At 33.8% G+C, this 11,356-nt stretch overlaps 1 protein-coding gene across 1 annotated transcript in view; it reads right to left on the bottom strand.

The window, feature by feature from the left end:
• Window positions 1–2,637: 2,637 nt before the first annotated feature.
• LOC148940026 (uncharacterized) overlaps window positions 2,638–11,356 on the bottom strand; it is a 47,302-nt gene continuing 38,583 nt past the window's right edge. The window contains exons 6-7 of the mRNA XM_089105967.1: window positions 8,425–8,550; window positions 2,638–5,976 (exon numbers count right to left, since the gene is read on the bottom strand). Of these exons, the coding sequence (XP_088962093.1) occupies window positions 5,887–5,976; window positions 8,425–8,550 (216 nt within the window). The 3' untranslated portion in view covers window positions 2,638–5,886. The remainder of the gene's footprint in view (window positions 5,977–8,424; window positions 8,551–11,356) is intronic.

The following is an 11,356-nucleotide window of genomic DNA, read 5'->3' as shown; positions in this document are numbered from 1 at the left end:
TCCTGTTTCTCAATTGTGTCAACAGTGTCAGGAAACTAATCGGTTATGGGTAACTAAATGTGATCCCAAGTAAACCTCTAACTGGTCACTTTACAACCACTTTGGCATCAACTGATTTTGACATACATTTGAGAAAAAAAAAAAACCAAAAAAGAATTTCCTCCTTGTGAGACTAAAGAGGAAAATTAAAAGTAATGGCGAACAAAAATTACCACTTTTAGACTATGCTACATTTACCTATAAAGATAATACAAACAAACTGACTGCTAATGTTTCCCTATATTTGCAGGATCATGCAAAACTAGCCCTTTATACTGAGAACGCAAAACCCATTTAAGAATCCAGAATGTTTAGCAGACAAAAAATACCAGACTGCTTTACAAAGCTCTCAATAGCCTTTCACAAGCTCTGGTATCGGCAAATTTTAGCATATAATTAAATTCTTTGGAAAACTAAAGGGAAAAAATTAATATCATTTTAATAACAGAAAAGGCAACAGGCAGCCTAAAAGAAATATGTCTTATTAAAAAGATAACTTTTTTGTCTTACCAGCCCTGATAATGTAAACCTGATAAAAAAAAAAACACAAAAAAAAACAACAAAAAAACAACTAGAAATACATCTTGGTAATGTCTGAAGTACGGAGAATTTCGAACTATGATGTGGGTTTCAGAACTTGGTCTGCGGTCCTGATTAGTACCTCCAAGACAGCTTTACTCCGGATGTGTCTACAAAATCATCACGAATTATCAAAATTGAAACCGCTTAGAGAGCCTTTCGTTAGGTTGGGCGGATTTCACACTAATCGTACCACATTAAGCAAACTTAAACCATATACAAACATCCGAAAATGCTGTATTTTTGAACTTTAAAAAACATCACAAACGGCTTCATGCTACTGTACAAACATCCAAAACTGTCTGTTTTTTGTTTCGTTTTTTTTTCAGTAAAACGCTAGTCCCATATACTTCTACAAATGCAAGGAAACATCATCAGTCAGCTTATTTGCGCTTATTTTACGGACAAAAGGTTCATAGGATTTACAGAGACGTTTTAATTTTCAATTTGGCTGTTTTCTTCATCATCAAATGTTATTATTTTTTTTTGTTAATAACTTAAAATTTAAAGATATTTGAAATTGGGATTGCAAGACTTTCTTTCTCAATTTCTTCTTTCAGACAATCAGTCCTTGCTGGGTTGCATAAATCTTTCATCTGTTTCGGAAAATCTGTTCCAGAATTTCACTAATGGTTCATTGAGCAATAATTTTATTTTTGTCTTCATCTGCAAATAACACTATAGGAATGCGTTTGCTGTAAATAATAAACTTTAATAGGTAAAATAAACATTTAACAGCAAAATATAAACCGAACCAATTGTTTCCGATTACATTTGTGACATTACTCTTCAATTTTATTGACATCTGTCAATGCTGGAATTTATAAGAAATTTGTTTCACTGGTCAAACTTTGAAGAGCAGTACACTTGGGATTACAGAGACTTTTCTATTAGCTCCCTTTTTCAGGGCATCGATGTTTGCATGCAGATAAAATTAAATATTGCCTCTTCGACCAGTTGCCACCTCAGCATAGGTAGGAAATAGGTTCTTCAAGTAAAATGACAATGTTAGATGCTACATCCCCTCCCCCCTCCCAGAGTGAAACTCATTATCAAATGCTCAATAGAACACAAATTCATGAATCTTCGTATCATGTCAAAACAAACACCTCCAGAAGGTATTTAAATCAATTAATTGAAAAAAAAATGAATGTAGCAGCCAAAGAACCTGACGAACAATAGATATACATATATATATGTATAAAAAAAACAAAAAAAAAAACAGCGTATAGCATACTCTTTTAATAGGGCCACAGAATTTCTTTTTATTCCTTCGTCCCAAACATAAAATTATGAATACCCCCTATAAAAAACCTGAAATCTCTACTTGACTCCCAGCCATGAGACAAAACAGGGTTTACTCTCTCGCGGTGATCGGAATCTAACTGAAATCTTGTCGCAAAAGTACTCCTAAAAAGCATTAGCTTCAGCTATTCGTTTTATAGCCTCCCGTTAGTGGCTAAGTGTTGAGGACGCTTAACAATTATTTAAAGCAATACAATAAAACATAGCATAGTATTATCGTTACTGTGTGAAAAATTACTTTCAATTTATGAGACCCCGGATGATAGCTACGTGTTCTGGATTTTCTATACGTTATGTTCTTCCCACTGTGTGGAGTAGGATCACTGAGTGTGTGAAACATTGGTTGAGAGGCCAATTTTTCGTGGGCTACGAAGAAACCGCTGCCTGAAATGCTACAACCTATGATGTCCTTGATTTGTCTTCCTAATAGTTTGTCTTTAGCTATCAAATAGTTTATGGGATATATATTTTGTTGTTTTGTGAACCCGTAATACACCTTTAAACATGTTTTACGCTATGAAGATTATTAATTATTTGGAATGTCCTACACCACCCCAGGTATTGGGCGTCTTTTTTTTTAAGTGCCCCTTTGCTTTTACAAATAAAGTCCTTAGATCGAATAAATAAATAATAACAATTCTAAACAAAAGGTTCAATACCCAATGTGAACATAGCACTCTGTGATATATATTACCATAATTAAAATTAGATACGAACATTATGCAACTTTTATTGAAAGATTCATCAAGAAATATAAAAAACAGTGCTTCCAGACAAAAGAACACATAAAACATTCAAGTTTCAACAATAAATTTGGAATGCTGACCTTTGGACCCTGAAGAGCAGTAGAAAAAATTGACCTATCGCCTCCGGACAGCGAAAACTCTTTTTTCATCAGGAGAACATACTTGAGAAAACTTTGCCAGTGTCAAGTTAGTATAATTTTTATTTTGTCAAGTTAGTATAATTTTTTCTCATACCCAATAAATTTGGACCTACAATGTCCACCAGCATCATTTTTGAATCAATAAACGGATCAATAATTGCTGTAATGCAGAGATGCATTACAGCAATTTAAACTTAAAAAAAAAGTATGCGGTTTTTACTTTCCTCCGACGGTAAATTTATAGTATTTTTTTTTATTCAACAAAAAACAAGCTCATCTGAGAATTGATTTGAATAAAACCCTATAGTTGAAACAGATCTTCCCCCACCCAACCTAGACCAAATGCCCTGGTTGTGCCCACGGTTTTAAACATGAGCTTACTTTAATAAAAAACGAATGACGACATTAGAAAAACACCGGCTGTTAGTCATAAATTTATGAACAACGTACTAAAGTTCTACTATCTAGAATAAAATTAATGGGTTACAAAACAACAAATCTGAAGACAGAGAAACAAAGAAATACAAAGTTCCCTTTCAGATATAAACTAGTAAAAAGTTGCGTAGATCAGGTACATTTTGGACTTCTTCAATTTTTGTACGTCTAAATAAAAACTTCGTGAATTTGGCATCGGCAAAAAAAAAAAAAGAAAAAAAAAGAAATGAGTTTCTTTCAAGACATGTCAAAGGAAATACAAAATATACAAAACAAATTGGGCATAGAGTGGTATTTTACTAGTAAGCATGCTTCAGAACAGTGAGAACATCTAATTAATTCTTTTTTTTTAATTAGAACATTTAATTCTTTTTTAAATAATAAAACAAATATAGCCTTCGTAAACCAAATTGGAAAAGCCCATTTGGTGAGTCAAAAAGTACGATCTCCGTCACAAAAGAAGCTGACCGAAATTAGAATTACAAACTAAAACTGTTCCACTACATCAATTTCTTACCAACTAATAAAATGCAAAGTAAAGTGTGGCAGAAGCAAACATTTTCTAAAACAAGAGCTTTGGTCTATTTTTACACTACGCAATCGAGAGACTAGAGAGAGTCAAAACACTAATTTTGTTCTTTAAAATCTACAATACAAACAACTAAAAGATAACTCCCGAGGGGATTTAACACGTTCTATTCACGAAATCTAACTCTTTTTTTTATCACATCGAAGGTCGTTTAAAGATCCGTCCTCATCACTCTGACTAGCGCTTGTCGAACCAATTGCCTCAAGTGCACCGTCAAGGGAAGGAATCAACTGATCACTGTCAGCTACGTTTCTTAAGGTGATGTGGTTGTCTATTGCTAGATTTTCAGACTCTCTTGTAGGTAAATTTTCCAAAGGAAAAAGGACCTCTCCAGGGGGCTTAGGTATCAAGATAAGATAGTATCTACACTGCATTAGCACACAAATTGATGGCATATCTCTGATAAGATAATATAATCGCATCTTGGACACAAACGATCTCCATGCATGTGCGACAGTTTACAACCATGTGTCCAGACTTCGGTCAAAGTTGCTTCTATCCAATCATTCACAAGAATAACAAAACCACATTTCAGACAATTAAATAACCAATGGCGGTTAAGTCTTAAGTGGGCGCTAAAATATTAACCGATTACTCTTAAACTAAAAAGTGATTAAGTATGTTAAACTTTTATTTTATATAAAAATGTATTTTATATACGTTTTCTCTTTTTAGTATCTCTTTTTTTTGGCTTGTGTTATTAATTTTACTAAATAGAAAAGAAAGAATTGTCCAAGCAACTATTAATTATTTACCGCATTTGATAACGTGTAATCATTTACTGCTTTATTCATTATTCGTCATTTTTTTGTTATTCGCTTTTCAAAACCTTCTTTTTTCCTAAATTATAATAGCCACTTGTATTAGATATAATACAATTTTTAAATTATTTTAAATATTCACAGTAATTAATAATGACATAGTTAATAATTAATAATGGCCGTTATAATCTTTAATGCAATGGTCTGTTACAATAGTATGCCTAATATCTATAATATTTTTGCGTTGATTAATTAATAATCAATAACCGTTAATTCAGTAATTTATTAATGGCTTGCCCCTCGGCTATTCCTAAAATTCTGTTTTGGGTATTTCCCCTTAATAAAAGAACAATATAATTCTAATATATAGCTACTTTTCCAAAGAGAGAAAAGTAAGGCAATATATACAAACATTTTAAGTACGTAACCTACATCTTGCCTTAGCAAAATGGAAGAAAAACTGAACAAAAAAATTAAATAAAATTAACAGTACAAAATCCCTTCAATGAAAATTAAATTAATACAAAAGGCTTTGTCAGCAACATGAGGGGAGAAGGAGTCTACGCCCTCCTAAAAAACACTGTCAATCCTCTAATAATTTCATCTGCCCCTAGATTTATTAAAATTCGAAAACATACGGCGGCTAGTCAGCTGCCAGCTTCAACAGACTCAAAGGAACGCACAAGATTTGTTTTTGCTAGGAGTGTCCTAGTACAGAAAATAAAATATTTTTTAAATAAAAAAGGCCACTAAATTTAATAGCAAAATAAAAAATGCAATAAAGTATAAAAAAAATAATAAAGTTGGAGATTTACTGAATTAAAAGAGTTTTTACGTCCTTACTTCACAGAAGTTCAGTGAATTTTTCCGTGAAATCAGGACATAGTACGAGTTTCATTAGTGAAGTCAATACTCCACTAATGAAGTATTAATGCTAGGACTCTTTTGATTTTATTATGAGATTGCTTTCTACAGTTTTTATTTGTTTTGCAACTATTTAGCCGAGAACAGTTATTGGTTCCTAACAAACAAACCTATTCCCGAGAAATCGCAGATAGGCTATTTAAACCCACAACTTAAACACAAATAAATTCTAATTTCTGAGCTTATAGCGCAGACTTTTAAGCGAATTGAAAAAAAAAACTTCAAACACCATTCGAATTGCTATTAATGCAGTGTAGATTCTATCTGACCTAAGGCAAAGAAAGAGAGCAATAACATATTTAAAGCACTGGCAACTATCGTGAGTAAAAAATGAAAACTGGAACAAAAATGCTCAATAGAACAAAAATTCAAAACTTCTCTGACTCCAAAGCTCTTAATTGACGCTCCATAGCCTTTACTTGGCGAATCTCTTCTTGGAGTCCTTTCAAAACCTTTTCCTAAAAAAAAACTCTAAATACAAGTCGTATAAATACTGAACAAACTAAGCTGCATAGTTAACGCATCAGTATGTATCTGAAAGTTTTTTTTCGGAGGAGGAAGGGGGAGGGGGTAAATTAATAGGAAGGAATAATGTATGATAATATACTGACAATTAAAGACTGAAATAGAAAAATATTGAGAATTGGGGGGAGGGCGAAGATGCTGATATTCGCCACTGAAATTGGGAAAAAAACTCTAATACCACCAGAGTGATCTGGCAGCACCCCAAAAGCCAGTGTAACTTCTACGCGCCACGGATTTCTGCTTGTCCCGTCTCTGGCGGTTTACACAACCGTCAGGGTTCTCTGGTAAGTGTACTTGCTCTTTCCAAATATAATAATCATTTTTGAAAGGGAAATTTTTCTGATAAGCAGGGCCAAAGGTCCCAACACTGAATTTTTATACTCAAGTGGAAAGGGAGGAGTAATAGCCCACTTGTTAACGTGTATGATTCCCATTGTGACCTCATTGTTATTCCATGAACTTCTAACAAGCGTAAGGGTACACAAAGGCAAGGCCCTACCCAGAGGTCTTTAGTTTTAAACCTCCCCCCAACCACTGTAAAAAAAAATAGATAGGATTTTATACAGTTTATAATAGGATTTTTATATAGGATTTTTGATATTTTTATATATATATAGTAATTCAAGGGTTTTTTCGTAGGAAGTATAGCTTTCTCCCATCATAATTTTACAAGCACAAATAAAATGCAAACATAGAATGACGCTTAACTGTTACCTACAAACAGTTGGAAAGATGTCCCCCCCCCAAGAATTTTTTGGTGCACTCACTCCTTGTTTTTTTCTGTTTTTCGCTCTTTTTTAAAAACGAATTTATACATTTGGCCAATTTTTATTCAATTTAGGGAGGTTGAGTTTTGAACCTGCCCCCTGACGCTGTAAAAAAAAAAATACACAGGACAGTCTTTTCGGTTACATAATTGCTATGAAAAAATATTCATAGTTGAAACTCCCTCCACCACCAAAAATCTAATTTTCGGTACAACCTGTAAACTGTCTGGAGCTTTAAGTATGACCCAGAAGATTTTAGAAGGAAGAGATGTCTAAAGCTTCAAAATGTACCAGTATTGGGGTAAAATCAATAGATAATAAGTCATTACAAGGAAAAAAAGATTGTTGAATGCCACTACACAAACTTGAGCTTATTGATTGCCACATCTCTTGAATATGGAATCTATTTGGTACCACATGTTCGTCAAAACTTTGTATTTTAACTTCAAGTAAAATATCAACTGCCGGGGTCATTCTGCTCAAAACAAGAAAGATTAATTGTCAAAATTGGTAAAAAAAAAAAATTGGCCAATTAATATTTTTAAAGACATTTTGACAAACCATAAGTTCCAAAGAATTTTTTTTTATTAATTAACATTCACAAAAAAATTAATACTTTCACGCTTGAGAAAAACTTATGAGGATTTGCGGTCGCACAAAAGTACATATATCAATTTACCTAATGAATCAAATAATTAGACAAACCGAACAAATAACAATAAAAACAAATCCAGTCTCCATCACTCATCTATATTCACCTTTCCCGCTCTGCCTCCGTACCAACCTTTATTTTCCCTAACCACCCTTCTCCCAATACCCAGCGTATCGCCAATAACAATGAAAAATGTATTTTATCCCACTTTCTAGGGCTATAATGAGAGAAAGGCTGAGATGACTAGGTTGAAGGATGACAGATTGCCAAAGATTATACTTTCGTTTTTCAACTGAAACCAAACAGAAAGCAAATCGTGCCGGTGGAATGTAGGATACGACCTTTAGACACGACAGCGACGATACACATATACACAAATTGATGGGACTGGGTATTGCCTAAAAAACAATATTAGACCATAGGTTTTTTTTACCCCTAAACTAAGCATAGTATTTATATGATATACTCCCGACCTAATATTCTTCATCTAAGTAGAACCTGTTTCTCTAACGCTCAGTCCTAATGAAATATACCTAAGTATGATAAAAACATAATACTTTAGAAACAAATTTGGGCAATCTATTTGAACATAAGGGGGGGGGGGGTGAAGTATAGCGGGTCTGCATGCAAAATGTATTAGGTACAATTATTCTGCATATTATCAAGTAGGAATCATTTCTAACTCCATACTGTCCAAATACTTTAACCCCCCTTTCAACCCCCCTAATGTGCAAATATACTGCCCAAATTATATATTTTCCATCTATTTTGTCACATCTCTTTGTCATGTCTCACGCTAAGCTGAAAAAAAAAACTAACAAAAAATACCGGTTTTACAATGCGTCAATGAATGAAACAACCTAAGTGGTTGGGGGTATATCATACAACTACCCTAAGTATGTTTTCACATTTTATGAGAAATTATGTCTTTTCTTAGGAGATTTACAATACCAAAGACTCACAGAGACGATAGAAGCAGGAGTGGGCTGGACAGCTGGTTGTGTTGACTCGGTGGTTGACCCAGTATGAGATGCTACTTCTGCATTCTGTGAAGCCTTGGGCTTGTCCAGGATATTTCGTTTTACTACCTGAAAAAAAGTTCGAGTCCTTAGTATATAGACAACAAAGGGCCGAAAAAGAGGCTGTCCCTTACAGTAAAAACCATAATTACACATATAGGTCAGTGAAAGATGGAATTTCGTCTCAAATAATCAGTGACACTTCTTCTATTCGGACAACCTTCAGATTTTCATATATCAAGAGTTGACATGCCTGACAGGTTATATTTAGTAGACACTGGAGTTCCACAGGGATTTGGTTCCTCCCTCCCGAGCATTTAGATCATTTGACTCGTTGCTTTATTTTCAAATAATGAGTTAGTAGGTGGAGTTCCAGTTCATTTTACAAATGAAGTGTTTTTCGCTTTACTATCTGGAAACATTTTTGAATCATTACCACAACTTTACTGTTTTAAGTTTAACTTTACCAGGAAAAAACTTTTTTTTTAATGCTGATCCAAGCTAACGCTGATGATATTCAAATACTTCCCCAAATGACTTTCCTAATTATACAACGTCAGATCCAAGCGAAATTTGACATAGCTTTAAGCAAATATTTGACCTAACAAAAGGTGGAAAATTTTACCAAGTGAGAAAACCAAGCGATGTCACTCAATGAAATCATGTCTGATAGAAAGAAAGAAAGAAAGAAAGGAAGAGAGATAGATAAAGAAAGATCCAAAAACAGAATGATCTGATCCGATAAAAGGTGACAAACTTTGTAAAGTGAAAACAAAAAGCGATACACATCATTGAATCCTGTCTGATAGAAAGAAAGAAAGAAAGAAAGATAGATAAGTAGATAAAGAAAGATCCGACAAAATAATGATCTGACCCGACAAAAGGTGACAAACTTTGTACAGCAAAAACGATAAAGCAATGCTACTCTATGAATTCTGTCTGAAAGAAAGAAAGAAAGAAAGATAGAAAAAAAAGAAAGATCCAAAAATAGAATGATCTGATCCGATAAAAGGTGACAAACTTTGTAAACTGAAAGCGATAAAGCGATACAAATCTATGAAATCCTGTCTGATAGAAAGAGAGAAAGAAAGGTAGATCGAAAGAAAGAAAGAAAAATAGATATAGAAAGATCCAAAAATAGAAAGATCTGACCGGACAAAAGGTGATAAACTTTGTAAATTGAAAACAATAGAGTAATGCTACTCTATGAATTCTGTCTGAGAAAAAGCGGAATTCACAGGGATATGATACATTGTCATTATAGTATATGGCATATGCACATCTTTTATGAAAATACATCTTTTATTCACATCTTTGGAAACCAGAAACCTAAAAAAACTCCTTTGATAAAAAGCCAATTTAGTAAGTCCTTTTGGTATTAATGATAGTTATGATCTGTTCTATCGGTATCAAATTTATTGGTATAGTACGTTCTATTGGTAAGAAATTAAATAAAAAAAAAGTTTTTTTCAACTGAAAGTAAAGAGCAACATTAGAACTTAAAACGAACAAAAATAATTACATATATGGATGGGATAGTCCCCTCTTCAATGCATTGCTCTTCACGCTAAAGTTTTTTGATACTTAAAAAAGTTTCTTATTGTTCTAATTAAACGACCCTTGTCTTTCAGGAGTCGTTCTTAAAGAATTAGGACAAAATTCAAGCTTTAGCGTGAAGAGCAAGGTGTTGAAGAGGGGATGACCCCCCTCATATATGTAATAATTTCTGTTCGTTTTCAGTTTTAATATTGCTCCATACTTTCAGTATGAAAAGACCCCTTTTTTTTATCTAATTTCTGCGTTTTTTAAATAATACCAAGAAATCCGGCTCCACCTCCATGGAAAAAATCCCCCTCCCCAAGGAAAGATCTTCTATACAATTCAATCCCCCGGTGAAAATTTATCCCGGACGATTACCCGTAACATCTCTACGCGTAAAATTGAGTTGGCAAAGAGAAATTTAAGACAAATAAAAAGAATTTCGTATAGGAATTCTGGCCATGTTCCCCAGTGTAAATATTCCCTGAGATTCTCACCCCCGGAAACCTCCCTCCCCAAGAAGTCTCTCCGCGGAAAATCCCTGTTACAGAAAATTCACCCCCCCCCCCCCACCCGAAAAATGTATGCATACTTCCCAAGAATAAATACTATACGTAAAGAATGGACAAATTTTATATTTTTAAAACCTTTAACCAAGGGGCTGTGGGGGCTCATGTTATCTGCAAAGGTACAGTTATATGGCCTCTCAACTACATTGAATAAAATGACCATTTTAAAATTTTGATCGGACGATTTTGGGGAAAAAGGGGCGTGGGAGGGGGCATTGTGACCCTTCTATCTTTTTCGTCACTTAAAAAAGGCACTAGAAACTTTTAATTTCCGCTCGAATGAGTCATTTCCAAATGTTCTGGCACCATTCGTTCGATATGATAACCTAGGGGGAAAGAAAAAACAAATAAACAAGCATCCGTGATCTTTCTTCTGGCAAAAAATACAAAATTTCACATTTTGGCAGGTAGGAACTTGAAACCTCTACAGTAGGGTTCTCCAACGTTCTGAATCTTATGGTGTTACTTTCATTAAGATTTTCTGACTTTTAGGGGGTGTTTTCTTTTTCGAAAATCAGGCAAATTTTCACAAACTCGTAGCCTTTGATAAGTAACACAGAACCTAATGAATCTTATATATTTGGAATCAGCATAATAAGCCAATCCTTTTGATATTTCTATTGATATAAAATATCGCTTTTTAGAGTTTCAGTTATTATTGAGCCGCGTCACTCCTTACTCACAGTTCGTTAACACGAACTGCGAAGTTTATATACTATGATAAATATCACACTATGAAAGCTCATACTATAGTATGATAAATATCA

The sequence above is a fragment of the Artemia sp. Qi Xiang Cuo genome, chromosome 20 (genome assembly GCF_049724085.1).
Source record: "Artemia sp. Qi Xiang Cuo chromosome 20, ASM4972408v1, whole genome shotgun sequence".
NCBI lineage: Eukaryota > Metazoa > Arthropoda > Branchiopoda > Anostraca > Artemiidae > Artemia > Artemia sp. Qi Xiang Cuo.
Note: the sequence above shows the minus strand (reverse complement) of the source record. Positions and strands in the feature narration are given on the sequence as shown.